The sequence below is a fragment of the Lepus europaeus genome, chromosome 3, assembly GCF_033115175.1.
Source record: "Lepus europaeus isolate LE1 chromosome 3, mLepTim1.pri, whole genome shotgun sequence".
NCBI classification, from domain to species: domain Eukaryota; kingdom Metazoa; phylum Chordata; class Mammalia; order Lagomorpha; family Leporidae; genus Lepus; species Lepus europaeus.
In genome coordinates, this window is record NC_084829.1 from 136,802,267 (window position 1) to 136,828,274 (window position 26,008).

At 43.0% G+C, this 26,008-nt stretch overlaps 1 protein-coding gene across 2 annotated transcripts in view; it reads right to left on the reverse strand.

Annotated features, from left to right (window-relative positions):
• Positions 1–26,008, reverse strand: part of MAP7 (microtubule associated protein 7) — a 197,004-nt gene that overhangs the window by 41,825 nt on the left and 129,171 nt on the right. The window contains exons 4-6 of one of the 2 annotated variants that reach the window (XM_062186816.1): positions 8,760–8,923; positions 7,555–7,672; positions 1,493–1,603 (exon numbers count right to left, since the gene is read on the reverse strand). In XM_062186816.1, the coding sequence (XP_062042800.1) occupies positions 1,493–1,603; positions 7,555–7,672; positions 8,760–8,923 (393 nt within the window). The remainder of the gene's footprint in view (positions 1–1,492; positions 1,604–7,554; positions 7,673–8,759; positions 8,924–26,008) is intronic. The other variant, XM_062186817.1, reaches the window with a different exon arrangement.

Sequence of the window (26,008 nt, forward strand, 5' to 3'; positions counted from 1 at the left end):
TCTTCCTAATTGATGCAGACAGTTCAGCACTGTCCTTCCACAAAGGGAGGGACAGCATATTGTCCAGTTCATGGCCCATCTCCTCATTCCCTTCCCCTAATTTCAGCCGTGTGACTGCAGGAGGCAGTAAGCAAAGTTTAACTTTAAAAAGTACTGTAAAATCCAAATTGCAGCTAGTCTCAGATCCAAGTTGGCAAAAGTATAAAACTGAAGTGCTGAATAAGTGAACAATTCCAAAAAAAGATTAAACAGGCAACTTTAAGAATAGCATTTGCATGCTATCTTTATGTTAAATTAACGTAAATGGATTTGAAAGAAAATTATATTTAAGAAGGAAATTTTAACCCATAGCATTTTAACATATGAAAGGCACCCAATTTGACTACATGTATTTAGGCAATGACTCAGGCAAATTAGGTTGTGAAAAAAGAAATGGTTTGGGTTAAAAGACAAGAATAGGAGTTGCTCAAATATTTACTGCTTTAAGAGATTAGTTATAAATAACATCAACACTCATATAATATTATACATTACAATGACACCATAAACTTTGATACAATATAAAATATACAAATGCACATACACACACAAACATGCACGCATTACATTCTTTTTAAAGACTATTAAAGTGTCCCAGTTTCTTTATAAAGTACTCATAGTAAACACATCTTAATACTTTTAGAGAGTATGTGCTTCTATATTGCACATTAACTCTTTGGTTTTATTTAAAACCATCATGCTTATGCAGAACAAGTAGCTTAGCTTAGCTTAAAAGCTTGATTTTTCTTTCTATGAGAGATGTAAAATAAAAATTTCACTTTATAAATGACTCAACATTCATGTACTGTAAATCCATTGGATGAATAAAACTCAAAAGCCAAATAAGATGTTAATTGGAGGACTATGGGTATTAAACTTTTTCAGAGACTGTAAATGATGAAGTCAGGCCAAGTCTCTCAGGAGTAAATGAATGGACACTGAAAAATCCATCACACACATAAGAAATGCAGTCAAAAATGTCTGGTTAAATAAGAAGTAAATTAACAAAAATGAAATCTACCAACATGAATCATCCAAAAAGATTCTGTAAGAAAGTCAGAGCCTGGAGTTCCCAAAGTACAGATGAAAAGCCACAGACAATGTGATTGGAGGAAAAGGAATGTTCATAACAAAGGACATTTGCATTTTGGTGGATAAGTGGGTGATTTCTGGAGCTGTAAACTCATCTACTAGACAGTCGAGAGAAGCATCGCTTTCATCACTGCTAAATGCAATCACTCAGCCAAGTTCTAAAATGAGAAACGTTCTTGTCGCAAGGGAAATGCTGCTCAGCCGTTTACTGCTTTTTTACTCTGAAGCTTTTTTCTTCCTATTTAAGAAATGTAGGGAAAGCCACTTCAGATGCTTATTTTCATCTGTAAACATTCATAAAAAAAGCATTAAGTAAATAACAGAACACTTTTTTTGTTTTTGTTTTCCTTTTGAACTGTACCTCTATCTGGAGAATTTAGTAAAGTTGCAGATGAGGAGGAGAGCCGCTTGCTAATGACGGGATCAACATGTTTCGAAAGATTCATGGTGGAAACTGACCGCCTGTCTGGATCTAAAACAAATGGAGATAATGCTAATTGACAGCCAACATGCAGGATTGCAATTTCCTAGTTCACTGATGGAAGGAAAAACTAGGATCAGATGCTTTCAGCTCTATTTCTAGATCTTTCCATAGTAGCACAGTTTTCTAAGTGGACATTTTAAAGGTAACTTAAAGGCTAGAAGTAAAATTCATTTTTCTTACAAGACAGAATAAGTCTTTAGCTTACCAGTTTGTCAGCCATGGAAACTCAAGGATATTTCTATAACATAAGTGGATGAAGACAAAAAGGAGATCAGAGGAGGGTTACCCAAACAGCGGGGGGCAGACTATGGAGCAAGGAGAGGATCACTTAAGTGAACACCTTCATAACTTCTGAAAGCAGGCGCAGGGAGTGATAATAGTGCTGATAAAATACACCCAAATGCTAGGGTCAAAAGGACTCTAGGGTCTGTGTGTTTGCCAATCCCTTTGTTTGTAGAGTAATTTTACCCAGGGCAATACAGTCCACTACGGAAGTATAGATTAAAAATATAACAATGGCCAAGCCTACCTTTTAAAAAAATTTTAACTGCACAGATTTATGGGGTACAGTGTGGTAACTCAACACATGCATTCAGCATGTAAAGATCAAATCAGGTTAGTTAACACTTCCATCTCCTTAAAAAAATTAAACTTATTTGAGAGGCAGAGAGACAGAGAGCTCTCATCCCTGGTTCCATACCCGGATGCCTGCAAGGGCTGAGACTGGGGCTTGGTCAAAGCTAGGAGCTGGGAACTCAATCCAAAGCCCCTGCGATGTGGATGACAGGAACCCAAGTACTTGAATCATCACTGCTGCCTCCCAGGGGAGGCACCTGCAGGGAGCAGCGTCAGGAACGGGAGTCAGGACTTGAAGCCAGGCACTTCAATACGGGACGCAGCATCTTAACTGCTAGTCTACCAGTCCCTCCTTAGCCATTAAACAAAAAACTAAACAAAAGACTTTTTTTAAAAAAAGATTATTTGGAAGTTAACAAACAAGTTGATCTGAACTTAGAATAGTGACTATCACAGGTTGGCAAGCATCAGGGGAGAAGAGATTCAGAAAGGCTGGATCAACAACTGAAGCAGACAGAAGGACCAAGTTCCAGTGTTCCACAGCACGGTGTGGTACCTACAGCTCACAATAATGGATTATACGCTGTGTAAGGAAACGGAAGGGAGGAGCTGGTAGGCTTGGCACACAAAGATAGGACAACGTGACGGAAAGGCTAGTTACCTGCTTTGATTGGCTTACGCTGTGTGTATGGTTGAAATATTGTGCTGACCCCCAAAAATGTCAAGTACTGTATGTTAGTAAATTTTTTTTTAAATGTATTTTCTTTTTAAAAGATTTACTTATTATTCAAAAGGCAGAAAGACAGAGAATCTTCTAGCTGTTGCTTTACTCTCCAAACAGCTCCAACAGCTGGAACTAGACCGAATGCCCAGAACTCTCTCTGGGTTTCCCAAGTAGGAGGCAGGGAGCTAAGTGGTTGGGCTACCATCTCCTGTCTCTGAGGTGCATTAACAGGAAGATGGATAGGAAGAGAAATGGCTTAGACTTGAAAGAGCACTGTAATATGGGGAGCAGGCTTCCCACGTGGAGGCTCAACCTGTTGTATCACAATCCCGGCTCCCTCCCACCCCCAAATTTCATTAATCCTCAATAACTGTACAATTCTATGGGGTACAGTGTGACATTTAAATGTGTGTAATGTGCACTGATCAAATCAGAGTTATTAATGTTTCCCTCTCCTTGCCATTTGAAATTTAAAATGATACTTGATAGGCATCTTCAAATTCCTTTTTATTTGCTCAGAAAATATATAATAGATTATTATGAACTGCTGTTCACCACCCCCCGTGCTGTGCAACATTAGAAACTGATTTAAGAGTGTAATAATAACCACATCTTGGTGACTGCGAGTTCAGCGTGGCTTACTAATGTAGAACCAGCACACAAACTTGCTCAACAGAACTGACTAAATATAGATTTCTTTCATAGTTTATGTATATAAACTATTGATCATCTTACAGTTGAATAATTTAAAAATAATTCTTAAAGTTCAAATAAGGGAAATGTATATATAAATGCAAAAATCAGCTGTTAATTTGCTTGTGATGTAATCATGCTCATTAGCACAAATTGTGTTCACTGAATAAAACTACATATAGGGGCCAGTGCCGTGGCTCACTTGCTTAATCCTCTGACTGAGGTGCCGGCATCCCATATGGGCGCTGGGTTCTAGTCCTGGTTGCTCCTCTTCCAGTCCAGCTCTCTGCTGTGGCCCGGGAGTGCAGTGGAGGATGGCCCAAGTGTTTTGGCCCCTGTACCCGTGTCGGGGACCAAGAAAAAGCACCTGGCTCCTGGCTTTGGATCAGCGCAGCGCCGGCCATAGCGGCCATTTGGGGGTTGAACCAACAAAGGTAAGACCTTTCTCTCTCTATAACTCTACCTGTCCAAAAAAAAAAAAAAAAAAAAAAAGCTACATATAAAAAGAGTCCAAAAATCTTATTCTTGTAGTTATCTATGAATTAACTGAATGTTCTGATCTACCATAGCCAAATTTAAAGAAAAGGATTTTGACATATTTTATTTGTTATTATTAACTGCTCATAAAATTAAAAAATTATTTATTGAAGTAGATTCCTTAAAAATCAAGTTTCCATTGGTCTAACATTGGCAGTAAAAATTGTGCAGTGAACTTTTCCCTATAGAATAACCATTTTTTACTATTTATAGTAGAGTGGTCATGAATCTTTCATTAACATTAGACATTGCTATTTTCAACTTGGATTCATTTTTACAGTTAAAGCAATTCTATCATTTTTAAAAAGGCCTGAAAACACCAATTCTGTGACTCACATTTATGTACAACAGATGGGCTCTTTAGAGTAATCTTAGCATAAAGAAAAGATTTAGGAATAATGTCAAATGGAACATCCTAATGATGAAATGTGAGGTTTGGGTACAAAAAAAGACAACAAAAGTAATTTCCAGGTGATTTTATATTATACTTTTTCTTTTTTAACCTTTTACATTTTTTCCCATTTATTTGAGAAGCTGGAAGAGAGAGAGAAACTCATCCACTAGCTCACTCTCCAAATACTTGCAAATAGCCAGGGCTGGAGCTGGAGATGCAAACCAGGTCTCCCACATGGGCAGCAAGAATCCAATTACTTGAGCCATCACTGTTGCCTCCCAGGGTCTGCATTAGCTGAAAGCTGGAGTCAGGAGTCAGAGCTGGGAACTAAATCCAGATACTACAACAGGAGTGAGGGCGGCTTAACCACCAGGCTAAATGTTTACTCCCTGAAACATATTATCTTTCTTCTTCTTTTTTCTTTTTAAAAAAGATGTATTTATTTGATAAGCAGAACATTAGAGAAGGAGGAGGAGACAAAGAGAGAGAGAGAGATCTTTAATCTGCTGGTTCACTCTCCAAATGGCCACAAAAGCCAGGGCTGGGCCAGGCACTAAGCCAGGAGCCAGGAACTCCATCTGGGTTTCCCACATTGGTGTTAGGGATCCAAGCACTTGGGCCACCATTTGTTGTTTTCTCAGGCACATTGGCAGGAAGCTGGATCTGAAGTAGTGCAGCTGGCACTAGATATGGATGCTGATGTTACAAGTGGTGGTTTAACAGACTGCACCACAACACCAGTCTCTCTAACACAGTTTCTCATGTTGCTTTATATATGTGAAGCTTTGATTGGAGGAAAGCTGTGTCTACATGCAGGTTTATCCTCAGGCAGATTCCCAATAGGTGGTGATTAAAGACATTTAGTTTTGCATCAGAATCAGAGGAAAAAAATAGCTAGACTAAATCTTCCCATCCTACATGATACTGTGAATGAATGGTCTCAGTCTCTCTGCCTTTCATATAAATAAAATTAAAAAACTCTGCCACAGCTGGTTTAAATTTTGGAGGTATATCATGCATTTGTTATTACTGAAAATTTTTATTTATTTTTCTCACTGTACAAAATGCAAATTGACTCAGTTTCAAACATGTCAAGTTTTTCAGGCCAGTGCTAACTGATATGCCAGCAGTTGGGATGTTCTACTGGAGACAGTAGGACCTGTTGCTGGTCAGGTAACAATGGTAGAGAACTCATCACACCTCAGGTATTATTGAGAATTAAAAGGTATTCAGAGTGAATGAGACCTGCTCACTGCTCTCAAGATCACAGCACATCATTTTCTGATCTTTGAGAACTTTTAGGCAAATTCCAAATTCTTTTTGGACAAACGTGTCTGTACAAGGAAAGGAGCAGTTTGCTCTAATTGACAGCCCTTGTGAAAATAGATTTTATGTAAGAGCTCCCAGATGTATCACAAGTCTCTCCTGTTGTGAGTGGTAAGCAACAGAGGTCACATGGTAAACTCAGCCTGGAAGCAAGAATTAAGGGGAAGCAGCCCTCTGTCCCCTCAGAAACATCAGCCATCTCTAACAGGCTATTTCTGCCATCTATGTATAGGGCATGAAGCCAAGTAAAAAATATGGCTAACAAAATATACACTACGGCAGCTTTTCTATATGTAAAACCACCCCATCACATGTAAATGACGGCACCATCACAGGTTTGACTGGGTCTTGAACAGTCAAGAACAAAAAAAGTGCTTTCAATTTGGTTTGCTGTTATAAGAAAGCAAACTGTGGTGATATTCCTTAGATTTTTTTTTTTTTAAATAAAAGGGTTAGAGAGGATACACAGGAATCAAAGAACAAAGAGCAAACGAACAAAAATTCAGTCATTTAGATGAAAATGAAAAGGGTGATGGCAGTTATAGATTGGGAGAAGGGGAGGAAAGGGAGAAAAGCTAACCTGGATATACTTAAATCCAAGGTAATTTTTTTAAAGGTAAAAACCAGGTTTTAGAGGTTTTAAAGGAAGTAAGGAAAGAGAAAGCAAACATGCCACATGTAATTATTGCAAAACCTTTAAGTCACCTGCGTCAGATTATCGCACTTAGGAAACACTGTGCCAACCCCAGATCTAGGTCTATGCAATAGGACGTGAAGCATGCATTACGACTAAGGTGGGACGGCTCAGCTATGGGGGAACCGGCCCTCGGGCCAGGGTGCTAGCTACGGGTCAGGCAGTCAGCAATCGCAGGGGTTTCTGTACCAGATTTTCTAGTACCACCAAAAGTTGTGAAGTGGTGGTCCAGGCCTGCTAAATCGAGAGAGGTGAATGATGACTCAACAAAACCACCTGGGGACAGAATGTAAGACAATGACTTTTCAAAGTAAATTAAAAAAATAAATAAACTCAGATTAAAAAAAACTGACACACTATGTAAAATTCAAGGTGTCTTGAATTTACAGTACAAAAATAAAGCCTTACACTAAGTTCAAATTTCAGCGTGAATTTATATTCATTCAAGAAGAAGGACACGGCTTAGACATCTTCTACTGTTTCTGGCTGAAGAAACTTGCGCATTCTCTCACACAGCATTAGTGCTGTGTGTACGCATTAGGGGTCAGAGGTCAGCTCAGAGTGCTGACCTGCCCAGTTGTTATTACTGTGATTCTCCCAGAGAAAGATAAAGCTGGTTAGCTCATTCCGTAATCCTGAGACCTTTCTGCAAACAAGTTTCTAAAATCATGTGGAGTTGAAGTGAGCAGGTTGATTTACAAACACTGGCAATTTCTCTTTTGAAGGAATTTGCAACACGGGAGAAAAGCAGCCGTGCTGAGGAAGAGAGAGAACCTCTTATCTCCATCACCCTCTTATCCTCAAACAGTGGTAGCACCATTTAATCAGAGCTTAATTATTTCAGCAGGATTTTTGTTGTGCAAACATAGATTTAGAAAAAAAGAAGCAGATGCACTTTTACTGACCAAAAACAAAAACAAAAACAAAACAACAACAAAAAAAATCAACCCAAGCCAAAGACTGCTGACTCTGAAAGCGGCCACTGTGGGTGTTACCTGTGCCGTGGATGCCAGGGCCCCCGTGCAGAGGGCCTCCCCATGACCATCGGTTGGGCTTCTGCTTTGGCTTCTGGCTTCTTTCCATCGTGCGCCGGACAACAGCTTCATGGCGTTCCTGACCCAGAGCGGAGAGGCAGGGATCAGAATCAACCTAGTTGTCTGAAGCGGCTTCAACTTACCGTGGAGTGGGGCGAGAAGGTACTACTTGTCTTCCCGCCCTGCTGCTCCTCATCAATTCCCTCTGGTCTGTACCTCATCTTACAGTGGGGATAATACCAGTCTGGCACAGCCAGTGAAATAATCAGGAGCCAGCTTATGAAGCCCTGGTTGGACAACAGGCTCCCACATAAATGACCCTTAATACTGGGTCTGATGATTTTTTTTAGTATTTATTTTTATCTTATTTATTTGAAAGGCAGAGTTACAGAAGGAGAGAGGAAGAGTGAGAGACAGAGAGGGAAAGATTTGCCATCTGCTGGTTCACTTCCAAAGTGGCTGCAAGGCTAGGGCTGGGCAGAGGGGAAGCCAGGAGCCTAGAATTCCATCTATGTCTCCCATGTGGGTGCAGGGGCTCAAGCACTTGGGCCATCTTCCACTGCTTTGCCAGGAGGACCAGCAGGGAGCTGGATGGGAAGCAGGGCACCCACACGGGATGCTGGTGTTGCAGGGGGCACCTCAACCTGCTGTGCAGCAACACCAACCCCAGATGTGATGCTGTCATCAACACATGAGCAAGACAGCTTGGTTTTTGGCTTCAATGAGCGTGTAACACAGATGGCACCATGTGTGGAAAATGGAGTTCAGAATCTGAGTGTATGGGTAATTGCGGCCCATGATTTACTGATCTGTAGTACCTTGTATGACTGACCCATTAAGAATCTAAATTTCGATCTTTGCAAAAATTGCTCAAAGGTTAAATGGGGACAATTTTTGTGAAAATGTTTGTAAGAAACCCGACTGCTTCGGAGAGGTGTCATCTGTTTCAGTGCATGAGAACCAGGAGGCTCCTAAGTTACTGATTTAGACCAGCCCTGTCTCTAACCTGACTTCCAGACTGCGCCTGGGCACCTGCGGCCATCTGCTCAGCTGACTCCTCGGAAGCCTCCCCGGCACGCCTGGCTGGCTTTGCAGGACGCACACGCCTATTGGTGACAGCGCTGACAGCCGAGGCTCTGTGCGCTGGCCCCGCCTCGTCCTCTCACCTTGTCCTCCTCCAGTCGCTGCCGGCGCTTCTCCTCCACCGCCGCTCTCCGCCGCTCCTCCTTCAGTCTCTGCTCCTCCAACTTCTTCTTCCGTTCTTCCAGGTGCTTCTCATAGTGCTGCCTGGCGCGCTCTTCTCTCTCCAACCAGATAATTTCTCGTGCAGCTTCAGGGGGGAAACAAGAGGGAAACGGAACACAGGCAGATGTAGAACTTGAACAGTCAGGGCGGCAAGGCGGTGCTACATGGAACACACACAGGCTCTTGGGTTTGCATTAAGCAAGCGTGGCCTTTGCTTCCCGTCACAATTCCAGGAAAAACAAAACAAAACAAAACACCAAACAATACTGTTTTTCATGGTTAGCATGAGTTCATATGCTAACAGTGGGGGTGAAGAAGATGCACAGCCTTCTGTTCTTTGGGGTCTGGTAAAGGATAGGACAGAAACTGCATGCTCTGATTTCAAACCCGCAATGGACATGGTGCTCTCAGAGTCAATAGAACCATGTGCCTCTCTCCTTTGAGAAGGTGAAGTCCTCTGGCCTGTGACCACATTTCCTAACACTACATACTGGTTCTGGGCAAGTGTTAAAGGGATTTGGGAGAAAATCATCAGTTGAGAAAAGACACATTAAGTGCCTCCCAGGCACATCCAAGCAGCAGCCAGCCTTGTGTCCCAGGAGCTCACCCTGGTTTGGGGGCAACATAACAGGATAAAAATCTGAATGGAGGGGCTGGTGCTGTGGCATAGTGGGTAAAGCCACCACCTGCAGTGCCGACATCCCATATGGGCGCTGGTTCGAGTCTCAGCTGCTCCACTTCCGATCCAGTTCTCTGCTATGACCTGGGAAAGCAGTAGAAAATGGCACAAGTCCTTGAACCTCTGCACCTGTATAGGAGACCTGGAAGAAGCTCCAGACTCCTGGCTTCAGATTGGCCCAGCTCTGGCCATTTGTGGAGTGAACCAGCAGATGACGATCGATCTCTTTCTCTCTCTCTCTCTCACTTTCTCTCTCTCTCTGCCTTCTCTGTAACTCTGCCTTTCAAATAAATAAATAAATCTTATAATCAACAGTGGAAATGCCCCTTCTCTTCTTTATGTCACATGTTCCTATTCCATTTGAGGGGAAAATATGCTACACAAAGCCATTTTCTTTAATATGATGCTTTCTTGAGCTGCAATAACTAAGAACATCTATGAGGGCACTTCAAAAAGTTCAGGGAAAATGTGTATTATAAAAAACTGGGGATGGCATTGTGGCACAACGGGTTAAGCCCCCACTTCTGACATGGGCATCCCAATGCTGGAGTGCTGGTTCCAGTCCTGGCTTCTCCTTTTCTGATCCAGCTCCCCTTGAATGCACACGGCTTGCAGTAAATGTGCAGATGGATGATCTCTTTCTTGTCTGTTTCAAATAAATAAATAAATTTAAAAATATAAAAAAACCTATTCATGGCTTTTAATTTTTGCATCAAAATTAATTTATCATTTAAAAAATATTGTTCATTATATATATTTGAAAAGCAGAGAGAGGGTGGGAAGGGGAGGGATGGAGAAAGGGGAGAGAGATACCAACATCTCCCATCAGTTGGTTCACTCCCCAAATGCCCACAACAGCAGAGGATGGGCCAGGTGGAACTCAAATCTGGGTCTCCCATGTGGGAGGCAGGGACCCAATTACTTGGGCTGTCACCTGCTGCCTCCCAGGGTACACCTTAGTAGGAGGCTGGAACGGAGAGCAGAGCCTGGACTTGCACACAGGCCCTCTAATATGGGATGCAGGCAACCCATGCAGTGGTTTAACTATGGTGCCAAACACTTGTCCCTAGACTTACCTTTTAATTCGATTTTCCTCAAATTTGTTCGTGCACCCTTGTGTGAGATAACACTGTAGGTGAGCGTCCAAGCGCAACACAGAGTATAGACCTTGAGGACACCATGCGCACATTAACTGCTACTTTTTAAGGAAAAACCACAGAAATTCAGAATCTTTCCATTCCCTTTAATGTTTAACATTGAAGGCTGTGTTTTTGATACTATGAAGTGTTTCCAAAGTGAGTCTTGTGAGGAGATAAATCTACTGAAAGGGATCTGGGTTGACTTTGATGGTTGAAAAGGATGAGGATGAGTTCAAGGGGAGTTTGTCCCTCTGGGATCCTTCTGGGTGGGGGCTGGTGGGAACTGGAGTATGCCCTGGAGCGATCTGGGTCCTGCCAGAAGCTCTGCTCCTCCTGGGTACTGAGACCTCCGACATGTCCATTTGGGTCCCACTTTTCTCTTGTTTAAAGTTCCCATTGATCTAAAGAAATCCTCAGGCCCAAGTTAAAGATTTACTTTTCACACACAGACATACACACACACAGCATGTGCTCAATAAATATTTACTGAGTGACTGAAAATATACAAGCCTCCGTGAGAACACACCTTAGAAGTTAACAGATGGAGAAGTGACTCTGCCCCTGTCTTTCGATGCACTGGCATTGGTCACGCTTGCTCATGCACATGATACTTTCAGGATGTCCACATGTGAGGTCTAAGTGGCAGGCTTCTGATGACATTTCACATTTCAGTTTACTTTGAAAGGTAGGCTTATGGTGGTAGATTTTGCCAACATTTAAATGGGACAAAATATTCAAAGGTGAGCTGACCGTCTTCCTTTAACCTCAGACTCTGTTTTGTCCTACTTCCAGCTTTCTGATAAGTGTATGCCACGAACATGGTATGTACTGCAGTTAATCCACTGTTCTGCGTTTGGCTAAGTCTCTCTTAGAGACCTTCCACATCTACACGTGAAACACGCATCTGACTTTTTTTTTTTTAAAGACTTGCGCTCTTTCATGTGACTTGCTGTTGATGCCCCTTCAGCACTTCCCTTAAAAGTTTTATTTTTCTTAATTTGAGAGGCCATGGGACAGAAAGAGAGAATGCTTCCATTTGCTGATCCACTCCCCAAATGCCCACAACAGCTACTCGGAAATCAGGAACTGGGAACACAATCTTAAACGACTACGCAATATTTCATTGTCAGCACACCTTGTTTTATAAAACCAGTTACCTATTGATTCAGAGATTATCTAAGTGGTTTCCAGTATTTTACTAATTTCAACTTTAAGTGATATCATTGTACTATTACAAATCTACATGTAGCTCTATAGGAAAATCAGTGTGGAAAGAGAACTGGTGACTCAAAGGGAATATACACTTAACATTCTGACAGGTTTTCCCACACTCTTTGGAGGGCTGCCAATCTTCACTCCCATCAACCGTGCATGAAGGTCACAGGCAGAAAAAAGAAACAGATTTGTACTGAAATGTGCAGATACATGGTATGATCAATCCATTTTTTTAACTTTTAGTAGACTATCTCTGAATTTTATACTCCATTTTGAGAAGTTTCATATTATTTGAGGACACTTATGAACACAATATATTTCTTTCCTATAAGAGATCTGGAAGTCAAGACAGAATAAGAAATAAAGATGTTTATAAAATAGTAATATTCAAAAACCAGAAAGATAAGATTTGCAAAATAAGAGTTAGTTCACGGGCTAATTTTCCCTAAATAATGTGTTCATCTGGCTTACTTGCTCACAAGTATTTGTGACTATTTTATTTTTAAAAGATTTATTTATTTATTTAAAAGGCAGAGTTACAGAGCGAGATAGCGAGAGAGCAAGTGAGAGAGAAACACTTCCATCTGTTGGTTCACTCCCCAAATGGCTGCAAAGGCCAGAACTGGGCCAAGGCGAAGCCAGGAGCTTCTCCTGGGTCTTCCACATGGGTACAGGGACCCAAGTACTCGGGCTGCCTTGTGCTGTTTTCCTAGGCACGTTACCAGGGAGCCAGATTGGAAGTGGAGTAACCAGGACTCAAACTGGTACCCATATAGGATGCTGGTGCCGCAGGTACTGCTTTTACCCAATACACCACAGTGAACCTCATCTATTTTTTCATTAAATTTAATAAACTCCCTTGAGGTCGGCATCTTGGAAGGAGCGCCTTGCTCCCGGCTTTGGCCTGGCCTAGGCCCAGCCATTGCAGAGTGAACTAGTGGATGGAAGATCTCTCTCCTCTGTTTCTCCCTTTCTCTGTGTAACTCTAACTTTCAAACAAATAAAAAAATATTTAAAAGAAAAAAGCAAACTCCCTTGATCTTGAATCTCCTACTTGGCCTTTAATATCCCTATTTGGTCTTCCTTCTTCTTATGCTCCAAAGCAGCCTCTTCCTGTCTTAGTTAGACCAGCCTCCTTCCAAAACTCCCCATCCCAGCAAACCGCATTCCCTGCCTTTGCTCCTGTTCTCGCCCTGGTGGGAAAGCTGTGTTTGGTTTTTACCCAGAGGGTATAGCCTTGCAACTGTAAGGAATGTCAGAATAGCCTTTGGAAGTGTGTGTGGGCAGAGGCCGGCAGGTTCTAGCTAAAAAGCACCCTCATGTTTGGATTAACTGGGGTCCAGTGATAGCATCTGGAGAGATGCTGCACCGGAGGGTCACTTTCCAGAGCACACTGAGGCTCTTACAACACCTGCCACAAACTGGAGCACTCCTATATTCTGACTCCTACACTGAAGCAAAGGCCACTGTGTTTTCTTTCTACACTCCAACAGTGTATTTCACAACTGGAACACAGCCAAAGGTCTTGACAGTTACTTTCCGATTCCCTGGGAACTTCTTCCTGATCCATTGGCCTGCAACTTCGAGCCCTCACGTAAGTAACTTCACTTCCCTGTGTCTCAGTTCCACCAGCATAAACTGCAGGTGAAAACAGGACCTTCTGCATAGATTTGCTGTGCGGATTAAAAGATTACGTTTCAAGTAGTTAGAACTGTTCTTTGTGCTTAGCAAACATTTGGTATTAGCCACTGTTGTCATTTTTGTCCTCATCATAGTGTCGATTCAGAAAATCACAGGTAGTTCTCACGGTCATGCTAGAAATCCCAACAGCTCTGGACATTATTAGAATAACAATTAGTTTTACCCCAAATAATCTTTTGAAGGAAGAATATTTCTTCATTCAAACTTTCATTGAGCTTCCCTTCTATTTTTTCCCAGGAAGGAGATCCTATTGCAGTACCTCTGCAAACAACGATCTTCAAACAGTCACATGGAGAATAGGCAAACGATGTCGAAATGGCTCGTAACACTTTCTTCTTATCGCAAAGCATGCTGGTCTGTGCTGGGCTGACTATTGAGTACAGATCATGCTGTCTTTAAAATGGAAGCATAATACACCAAATGCTTCAATATTTTTAATAAGAATGAAAAGTTCCTTTCTTCCAAGAGTTTTTAATAATTTAAGATATTCCCTATAGGTGATAGATAATGTTAAGGCTATGTATTTTCTCATTGAGAAATGAGATTTCTGAACACAAGAAAAAAAAAATCAGCAACTGCTATGGACTGAATTGTGCCTCCCCCACCACGTACATAAGTTAAAGATCTAACCTCCAAAGTCACTGTTAGGGGACAGGGCCTGGAGGAGGTACAGGGACTAAAGTTAAATGAGGTCATAAGGGTGGGGGGCCCTTAGTCCGTAGTCCCTAAGATCAGTGTCTTAGGAAAGACCATGTAAGTACAAGGTGGCCTTCTCCAGGCCAGGAGGACAGCTCTCACCAGCAGCTGAACAAAACCTGAGCTTGCACATCCCAGCCCACACACCAGGGAGAAAACACACTTCTGCATTTAAGCTGCTTAGTCAATGGAATCTGTTACAGCGGCCCCAGTCCACTGAGACAACTCCTTCAGGACAGGGCTGGTGAATGACCACCTGACTTCATAAAGCAGCAGCTCTGTGAAAGAAGAATATGTCCAAGAAGAGACTGGGATGAATATTAACCTTTGCTCTTCTGAAGTTATAATTTACCCCTGGACTATAGAATCATAATATAACTCAAATGAAAGGCCACTGCAGCCCCTTAAATACCGTCCATTAACAAGACACTGCCAAGGACATATTTTAATGACACTGTAACGGTATGTTAGTATCACACAGTGAGGAATTGCAGGATCCATTTGGACTCCACTGGGAAAGACATGGAGATTGTACAGCAAGCAAAGACTTGAGAATACAAAGCAGGGTATTAGAGTGGACAGAAGCAGTCTCTGGATTCCCAGGAAGCTGAGCCCAGCCCCGCCCCACCTGCGACCAGCCATGTGCCATTGAGCAAGTAAGGACTTCTGTGACCTTGCTCCCTGAAGCATCATAACAGCAGGGTAGGGTGGTTGTGTAGCTCAGAGTAACATACAAAGCACTTCGAGCAATGCCACGCATGTAGTAGGGGTCCAGTGCACACAGATCATGACAGGGAGTCTGTAAGACAATTTTAGGAATTCCTGCTCTACTGCCATGGAGTGTAGGCAGCTAACGGGGCAGTCACAGGCAGGACAGAGAACTCAGTGTACTCAAGGGCTGGATGTCCACCCCGCCCCGACCCCAGCCCCAGCACATTCACAGCCCAGTTTCCCAGCCTGAGAACATAAGTCACGCCCTAGCAGAGGAAGAAAAAGGTGACATCCAGGGAATGGAGCAAAGTTGCCACTTAATCATGGAAACACACAGAGCTGTCATCTGGTTAGTGCTACGATACAGAGAGATATGAATAAGTTACTTGCAAAACTGGCTACCGGATGACCAAGTAGTATCTTAAAGAGTCAGAAGAATGAGAAGTGATAACAACATCTGAGGTGGGGTCTTGATTCTGTTACTAATTCTGTGTGATCTTGGGAGAATTAGTCAAAACTCTCTTATTTCTAAATTAAAAACACTTAACAAAGTGATCTCTCAAATCTTTCCCAATTAACTCAATTTTTGTTTTTACCTTTGAGGACACGTGTGGGATTACCATGAATTCTCTGTTAGAATTCTGGGTGTTAAAATTTTAACTTTTTGGCTTTGTATCAATAATACTTACTTCAAATAAATGTCACTTTCTTTTTTGACAGGCAGAGTGGATAGTGAGAGAGAGAGAGACAGAGAGAAAGGACTTCCTTTTTGCCTCTGGTTCACCCTCCAATGGCCGCTGCGGCCGGCGCATCATGCTGATCCGAAGGCAGGAGCTAGGTGCTTCTCCTGGTCTCCCATGGGGCGCAGGGCCCAAGCACTTGGGCCATCCTCCACTGCACTCCCTAACCACAGCAGAGAGCTGGCCTGGAAGAGGGGCAACCGGGATAGAATCCGGCACCCCAACAGGGACTAGAACCTGGTGTACCGGCACCACAAGGCAGAGGATTAGCTTGTTAAGCCACGGCGCCAGCCTAAATGTCACTTTCATGTTACTGTAGACACACTGAATAAATATGTTAAATTATAATTCTTAAAAAGAAGAATCTAAGGGCTTAGTCCAGGCTCCTCAATTCTAGAAAATGAAGAGCACCTGAAGATGGAGAAGTAAAAATACTCTACAGGTTTTACCTCTTACATTTGTGTATGAAATACTAATTAGTTTCCTGTAGCAGCCAGTAACTGGGAATACAAAGTAACAAAGAGGGAGCATAACATACATGGATTGAGTGGTACTGGCTTACATCAAATCAACACCTACTCTACACCATCAACCCTAGCCCCGTCTCTAAAGCAGACAGTATAAGCTAGAAGAAGAAAACCAAGCCTATTGGTTAAGACTGGTTTTATTCTATTAATCTTTTTTTTTTTTTAAGATTTTATTGATTTATTTGAGAGGCAGAGTTACAGGCACAGAGAGGGAGAGATAGAAGGATCTTCCATCCACTGGTTCACTCCCCAGATGGCTGTAATGGCCTGAGCTGGGCAGATATGAAGCCAGAGGCCAGCAGCTTCTTTTGGATTTCCCATGTGGGTGCAGGGGCCCAAGGACTTGAGTCATCTTCTACTGCTTTTCCAGGCCATAGCTGAGAACTGGATCAGAAGAGGAGAAGCTGGGATATGAACCAGCACCCATAGAGGATACCGGTGCCACAGGTGGAGGTTTAGCCTACTATGCCACGGTCCCAAGACTGGTTTTAATTTTAAAATTTATTTACAGAGGCAAACAGAGACAGACAGACAGGTGGCTTCTACATAGTAGTTCACGGTCAAGGTGAGGCTTAGCCAAAGTGGGGAGCAGGAATTCCATCCAGGTCTCCCATAGGGGTGCAGGGACCCAAATAGTGAGCCAACACCTGCTGTGTTCCAGGGCCTGCTCATTAGCAGGAATCTGGAATTGGGAGCACAGGCGGGCCATGAACCCAAGCACTGCAATAAGGAAAACAGATGTCCCAACCGGTGTTCTAACTGCCAAGTCCAATACCTGCTTCATTTGGGGATTTTGATGGGGCTAAAACCAAAAACATCCAGCTATGTTATCTAAAAGAAGAAAATAAAACCACATGCCAAATAGCCCAGAAAAATAAACAATGAATAAATAGCTACGAGGCAAACAAAAGGAGAAATGTAATAAATGTGGGACTATTTCTACCAGACAAAATGGAATTGAACCTCAAACGAGGAACAGGATTCAAAGAAGCTAAATAATGCCTCCCAGATCACATGGTCAAAAAAAAGCAAGTTAATATTTTAATTTGGCTCTAATTTCCAACACTTATAATCAGTTATGACCTAATATTGTCTCTTTGGATGGTCTCCAATTCTACTTGAATTTCTCAGATCCGTCAAATAACCTTGCTCAATATTTGCACATTCCTCCCTACTCCAAACAGGAGCCTGCTCCGTCTTCCATATTCTGACACTGGATTCATGAGACCCAGTGGTCTATGCTGAGATATCTCAAGTCCCCCCTCAAGTCTCCCTCTAGTGTACTACACCCAAGCAATCTCCCAAGCCCAGGGAGCTGCTCTTCTTGCTACTACAGACAGACATAGAGCTAGAGACAGAGACAGAGGCAGAGGTTGAGAGAGATCTATTTGCTGGTTCATTGAGTCAAGCAGAAGCCAGGAGCCAGGAACTCCATCCAGGTCTCTCATGTGCAGGGCAAAAACTCAAATACTTGGACTATCATCTGCTACCTCCCAGCCACACTAGCAGGAAGCTGGATTGGCATTAGAGGCAGATTTTGATCCTAGGCACTACCAAGCGGTGGCTTAACCTGCTGCACCACAAGGCCAACCCTTTTTACTTTTTTCTGATGTTTCATCTTTTACCTCTTCAAATATGTCCTACTCATTACTCTGAGACGTCTTCCTCAAAAACCAAATCTTGAAAACCTGTTAGTTCCTCCACTGCTCCCCTGTCTGACCTCTTAGACTGGCTACCTAAACATGCACCTGTACACATACTACCCTCTGTCCAAATACTTTGTCCTGCGTGACAAACTTTTTTTTTTTTTTTTGACAAGCAGAGTTAGACAATGAGAGAGAGAGAGAGACAGAGAGAAAGGTCTTCCTTCTGTTGGTTCACCCCTCAAATGGCAGCTACGGCCAGCATGCTGCGCCGATCCAAAGCCAGGAGCCAGGTGCTTCCTCCTGGTCTCCCATTCGGGTGCACGGCCCAAGGACTTGGGCCATCCTCCACTGCCTCCCGGGTCACAGCAGAGAGCTGGACTGGAAGAGGAGCAACCGGGACAGAATCCGGCGCCCCAACCAAGACTAGAACCCGGGGTGCCGGTGCCGCAGGCGGAGGATTAGCCAAATGAGCCGCAGCGCTGGCTGACAAACTTCTATTATCTTTCAAGTCCGTCCTAGGTCCAACGATCCCTTCCTCTTAGGAGCTACTCCTGATCACAATGATGCTGTAATCACGCCATTCAGACAGCCACCATAGAATTTACACTCCACTTGTAACAACTCTGCTTTCCACGTTTGTGAGTTCTTCTGTTTAATCATAAGGTCTCATTTAAGACGGTTAAAACAGGCTTAATGAGAAAACGAACTAAGAAGTTAAAGGAGTGAGTGACATCCAAGCAAAGTGGGCCTTCTGGATAATTCAGTCTTCTCAATTTGTCATTTTAAGTACTTCTCCCTTCACTAACTGGCTGGCAGGGACTATGACCTTGGAGGGCACTCAGAGCACTTCTGCCCCTGAGGATTTCTACTCCACCTGCCTACTTCACCTTCCTGCCTGGGCACTAAGCCCTGGAGCTCTGCTGAGGCGGCCGTTTATACCTGGGGACAGTCAAGAGCTTCAAGAGTCCGGGGCCAGTGCTGTGGCGGGTAAAGCCGCCACCTGCAGTGCCAGCATCCCATGTGGGCCCAGTTTGAGTCCTGGCTGCTCCACTTCTGATCCAGGTGGGAGACCCAGAGGAAGCTCCTGGCTCCTGGCTTCAGATCGGTGCAGCTCTGGCTATTGTGGTCAGTTGGGGAGTGAAGCAGAGAATGGAAGACCTCTCTCTCTCTCTGCCTCTCCTTCTCTCTGTGTAACTCGATTTTCAAATAAATAAAATAAATATTAAAAAAAAAAAGAGCATCCTCTATGTGTGGGATGAATGGCTTTTGAGATAAGAAAGCAAAACAAAAAGACTTCTTATCCTCAGGATAAGCAGAAAAGGAGCATTGAGTCTCTTCTAAAGTAATAGAGTTTTATAGACCAGTGATCAGCCTTGGAATCTATTTTACAGCCTCAGCTGTAACCCACTTCTCCCGGTCATGGGTTACTGCTGTCTTACTGAACCCATCGTGCTGATCCTCTATCTCTGCTCAGAAACATCAGGGTTCCCAGTCGAAGCTCTAAGTCAGGATTTGTGGAATCATGCGGCTCCCACCCCTGGCTTTGTCACCACCTTCAAGGTGAGATGGCATCGGCTCTCACTTTGTGCTGACACTAAGCGATTTGCAGGCATTCACAGCCACTCTGTGGGGCAGACACCGCTGTTAAACTGACTTCCCTGTGAGCAGTCTGAGACACACAGAAGTGAAGTCACCTACCTGGTGTCTCACACCAGGTATGCGGTGGTGGAGCTGGAATTCAAACCAGGACGCAAACAAGGAGCCACTGCAGCTCCTCCTATTGCCTGGGAGGCACTGGGCCGTGGTCTGCTGACATCACTCTTAATCTTTATCACCATCTGTTTATAACACTCCATCTTTTCAGGTTTTCATCTTTACCCTGAAACTCAAAGTCAGTGTGGGAGCAAAAATTACAGTGGCTGCTTGGTCACGGTGAGTCACGTTAAGGCTTCATGTTCTGCTTAGCTAATCCACGCGGCAACAAGCATGTCTTCTTTCCCGTCCCGGGCCTGACTCAATACAGCTGCTCTGGTATGTGCTTCTGTCCATGTTCCTCCCACGATGGGGCAGTCGGATCCCTCAGCTGTCTGCCAGCCTCACAGCTTTGGCACGCTATATTTATCAAGTCACGACACTAGGAGACTTGGATGCCGAGAGTGACCAGGGATCTGCCCAAGTGTACCCAACCGAAATGAGGATTAGAAAAGACTGCTCTCCCTAAAGCCCTTGTTGTTTTTGTGGATGGTCTCCAGAGAGGAAAACCCTTGGCCAAAACCAATGATTGCTCTAATCAAATCATGTGAAGTATGACTCTAATCCGGCACAGTGTTATGGATTGCTTACTAATTAATAACTTGCCTATCAGCATTTTTGAGACAGACATTCTAAGTTGGGCTGCAATGATCATTCACCTCCTGACTATACATATGTATTAATACTGCTGACCCTGAGTTGATAACACACTGAGATTAGGGAAGGGGGCGGGGGAGAGGGCAGAACAAAATAAGAAAGCTATGAATGGAAGGGTAAAAGGAAGTCCCGTGAAGTTACATGGTGAAAAAACTCAAATAGAATTGATTGGAGTTTGTTCAAAGGTTAAAATCCTTTTTATGGGGCCAGCGCTGTGGCGCAATGGGTTAAAGCCCCGGCCTGAAGTGCCGGCATCCCAGATGGGCGCCAGTTCGAGTCCCAGCTGCTCCTCTTTCAATCCAGTTCTCTGCTATGGCCTGGGATAGCAGTGTAAGATGGCCAAGTTCTTGGGCCCCTGCACCCACGTGGGAGACCTGGAAGAAGCTCCTGGCTCCTGGCTTCAGACCGGCACAGTTCCGGCCATTGTGGCCAACTAGGGAGTGAACAGCAGATGGAAGACCTCGCTTTCTTTCTCTACCTCTCTCTGTAACTCTGCTTTCCAAATAAATAAAATAAATCTTTAAAAAAAACTTTTATGTTATCTTGTTCTTCCAAAAATTATATATTATGTGTGTATCTCTTTTGCAGCTTTGAACACAGCCAGAAAACCCAGTCTGAGTGAATGAACGTTTCATAAATGCAAATTTCTGTCAGTCCCTTATACATTCTTTGATAATCTTTCATGTAATCTAACATGATTACAGCTCAGATAGTCCCAGTTGGGAATTTGAGTTTATTCACATAAAGATTTTAATGACAGAAAATGACAACAGAGTGTCGACCATGTGCCAAGGCACTCAAACAAAAATGAGACATAATGAATACTTCAAACTCACTGGTGTCTTCCCCAAACACAAAGGTCTGTTTGGCTGATAAACAGCCCTTAAATATTCTCTTGATCTTTCTTATCAACATATTGCAGGACTAATAGTTTTATAACAAATGAAAAGTAAAGGTACTTAAGGCACACAATTATCCAAAAATTATGTCTTCTTGTTCATCTGAGAAAATGTTAAAGAATACGAATTAATACTTCAGGGACTGAACTATTATAAGGGCAGTTATTACATGATAATTTGGTAATGTTTTAACTAATCTGCAAACCTGCTGCATTCATCTCTATTTGCATTGAAGTGTATGGAATTACTGTTGATTTCACATCCAACAAGTAATTGATGAATTTAGACTATGTGTCAACGTTTTCTGCGTACTGGGTTACAGAAATGAAAAGAAACCAAAGAAACCCACAAATCTCCTTCCTTGTGGAGCATATATTCTAGTGGGAGCCAATGGGAAATAAACAAACACAAAATAAGAGATCCTGGGAGAAAACAAAGGGCGTCTGGTGTGAGAGCTGCAGATTTGCACCAGGAGGTGGGGGAAGTCTCCACGGAGAAGAAGGCATGTAAACAATGCCTGCAGGAGGAGAGGGAAGGAACCACCAGGGAGCCCCAGGAAACACCTCAGGCACAGTGAATGGTGTAGGGTTCTGTGCCTGGGGTGGGGAAGCAGCAGCAAAGCAGCCAGTGTGGCTGGAGCAGAGACAGCAAGAGGAAGTGTTAGGAAAAGAGTTGCAGATTGGTGCTGTTAGGAGAATGGCACAGTCTTATCTATGGTTCGATCTACACCCTGACACCATCCTAGGCTCTAGCGCCCCCCCCCCCCCCCCCCCCGCCATTGCTGGAAGCCAGGTGGCCACATGGCCCAACCACTGGTGTCAAGCTCCACTTTCATCCTAATGGGATTCGCTGCTTCCTTCTGCTTTCCTGCCTGCCCTCCAGCAAAGTTTTAAAAGGTTCTGTTCCTGAACACATGGATCGTACACGCGTTAGCGCTCTCTCCCTCCCGCTCTCTTCTCCCTTTCGGCTGCTCTCTCCTCTCGCTCTTCTCTCTCTCTTTTACCTTCCTTGCCCTTTCCCTCCGGCCTGCTGCATTTTCCCCAATAAACCCTTTCCCTTACTGCGGTGTTTGGTGTGTTTTGTGACGATCTTACAGGTGCCTCCTCACACAGGGCACTAAAAGTGTTAGGAAAAGAGGAGGCAGTGTACGAATTTACAGCCAGATCAAATTTATTCAGAGAAAATAAACAGAGGTCGGTGACTGAATGCCTATGTGCACATTGATGGAACACATGGCAGAAGGCCCTGATCCCCCAGGGGCTGGGCCTTTTATATTTTTGGAGGGCTAGGGGTGGGGTTTCGGGTAGGAGGCAGCAGGTAGAGGGAAATTCCTGGTACTAGTCTTTCAGGTGGCCATGGTGGGTGGGGTATGAAGGCAATAGGGTGTGAAACCCAACTGAGATTCAAGGACAAGGAATACATTTCAATGTTTATTTCTTTGGGCAATGAGCAAGAATCGCTGAGGCTTAATATCCTTGTTCCATCAGGAAGGAAATGATTTTGACTTCTACCCCAAGTGAGATGGAAGGCATTAGACAGTTCGGGGGCAGAGGCACAGAGGGCCATGATTTAACTGGGGAAACAAGGGATACCAGCTGGGAGACTAGGGTGATATCTGGGTGAGAGATTTTGGTGGCTGGGGTCAAGTTGACAACATTCCTGGTAGTGAGTGAGAAGTGGTTACATTCTGGATATATTTTGACAGTTAAGCCAAGAGTATCTGTTGATGGATTAGTTATGAGATGTTATGGGAAACAGGTTTTGGCTAATATGTAATCTTTGTTTATTATCTTACTCCCTTGCTTGTTACAAATTCCAGGAAGTTATGAAATTTATCTTTTTCACTTCACTATTCCTAACATCTCTAGCTCAGTACTAACCACATGTTAAATATTAGTTGAATAAACACATGAATTAATACAAAAATCGCTAACAAGGGCAAAGGAGGTTAGCTTTATTTTAAGATATGTAGGGTCGGGAGAGAAGGATCCAACATGGGAAGTGGGATACACAGCAGACTCATAGAATGGCAGATGTCCTAAACAACACTCTGGCCTCAGAATCAGCCCTCAAGGCATTCGGATCTGGCTGAAGAGCCCATGAGAGTATAGTAGGCATGGAAAGCCAAGATATCATGGAAAAAAAAAAATAAAAAAAAAACCTAAATGAAAGATCTCTGTGAGTGAGATCCCAGTGGAAAGAACGGGGCCATCAAAGAAGGAGGTACCTTTCTCTTTCCACTTTGACTATGACGCTATCGGAATAAGATCAAAGTCAGCGAACTCTAAAGGCTTCCGTAGCCCTGGCAACTCATGACTAGAGCCTAGGGAGATTACTGACGCCATGAACAGGAGTGTCAAATTGTTAAGTCAGCAACAGGAGTCACTGTGTACTTACACCCCATGTGGGATCTGTCCTTAATGTGTTGTCTAATGTGAAGTGATGCTATAACTAGTACTGAAACAGTATTTTTATACTTTGTGTTTCTGTGTGGGTACAAACTGATGAGGTCTTTACTAATTATATACTGAATTGATCTTCTGTATATAAAGAGAATTGGAAATGAAAAAAAAACAACCTGGTGTTAAATTGGAAATGGCATAGAAAATTAATTAATTAAAAAAATATTATGTAGGATCTCTGTCTTTAATGTGCTGTACATTGTTATTTAATGCTATAATTAGTACTCCAATGGTAGTTTTTTCACTTTATGTTGCTATATGGGGCAAACTGTTGAAATCTTTACCTAATATATACTAAACTGATCTTCTGTATATAAAGAGAATTGAAAATGAATCTTTATGTGAATGGAAGGGGAGAGGGAGCGGGAAAGGGAAGGGTTGCGGGTGGGAGGGAAGTTATAGGAGGGGGGAAGCCATTGTAACCCATAAGCTGTACTTTGGAAATTTATATTCATTAAATAAAAGTTTAATAAATGAAAAAAAAAAAGATATGTAGGGTCAAAAATTTGTGCTGTGAACAGAAATTCTATGTGCTCTGGTCCCTGTAATGGTTTCAGAAAGGAAATTAATCACCAGTGTCTAGTCCAAGGTCATACTGACAGGATTTTTCTTAATGGGGTCAAAGGTTAACAACCAATAAATGCTGTAAAGTTTCTCAAAAAAGATGTCCAAATCTCTACTTGCGCTTGCATTTTACCCTTTATTCTGTGTCAAGTGGGGGTAAACACAGGACCACCGCCCTGTCCTTCCACGAGAAGGTAGAACAGCTTTTTCCCCATGTGAGAGGGGGATATACATGCAGCTCCCAAACCTTGACAAATCCATCATTTACCTAACGCGCCAGGTTCTCTCTCTACTTAATAGCTTCAGCTGTTGAGGAATTTTCACTTGGATCTCAGTTGTCCCATACATGCCTAAAACATGCTCTCAGACAGCTAATGTGGCAAATACTCAAAAAAAGGAGACTATTAACTATCAATTCTTTCTTTCAAAATTCTCTCAGTTACCACCTTAAACTAAAGAATCACTGCATTTTAAAAATAAAATGAATGGCATGGCATTGCATAAGCTATATTACTAATAATGATAGGCCCACACAATAAAAACACAACTGACATGATAATTGGCTACTCAATGTAATCAAACATAATGAAGTATTTGGGACATTACCTGATGCCTCCTGGTGTTCAATAAACATCTATCACCATCATTACTAAGTCACTGAAGATTGCAGGGTGAGGAAGGTCAGCAAATGGTTACTACACGTCTATTTTATATTTTGCACTGTGTCAGGTACTGGGGCACAATAAACTAGAGACCATGGTCATATCTGTTAGAAACTTAAAGTATAAATACTCAGGGAGTTATGCAAAATCTAAATAGAAAAAAATTTCAAATACAAAACAGCACCTAAATGTGAATTAAAATGTAACAGCTGTGCAAAATGAAGTATATGGGGAGAAAAAGGTAGAACTGTCAAAGGGAGAAAGGTTCTGAATACTTCCCAGGAAAGCGCTTCGAGCCACAGCTGGAGAAGGGAATTTCAGGGATTGAGATATAAATATTGAGGCCTAGACTTGGATGATGGCAGAGGTGGCAAATGTAAAGGCGTGAATCACATTTATTTAAAGGTGGAGTCACCTTTATCTTATGACTAATAGGATTTGGGACGGAATAGGCCATCTTCCACTGACACAGTGGGCCAGATGCTGTGGAAGCGCCAGTGACAGTAGGCTGAGCCCAGACCGACCACTGCCAGCTACAAATGACCCTACAGGTAGGGTGGGAGTGGGGCATTATTGGATCTGCCTTACTCTACAGAAGATTATGGGACCAATGCAGGTTGTCAGAAAGAATCCAGTGCCTCTAGCAACCTCAGACATGCCAAAGGTGGCTGAAATAAAACAATTCTGGGCACTAGATGAGTCAGTTTTGGAGTGGAAGACAATGAACAAGTTAGTTCCATACTAGCTGAGCATCAGATCACAAGGAAACATCTACTGCCTTAGGAGTAGCTGAAACAGTGGAATCTGTATCCTTGAAAAATGAGCATTGAACCCATGGCAACAAATGAGATGATCAGTCCCATCCCCCAGAAAAAACAAAATTAAAGCTTAGAGGAGAGAGAGTGAAAGAGATGGGGAAATCAGGACGGAACAGCCCGGGTAGAATCAGATGGTATAGAGTGGTTGAGACCACTTAGAAAGCTTTTAAGGGAGAAAAACAAAGCTTTCAGAGTCCAACTAGACTGAAAGAACAGTCTCATACATGAAGAATTATACCTGATTTTATCTGAGAAACCAAAGGGTAATGTAGAAAGAGCAAACCACATGACACAATCCTGCC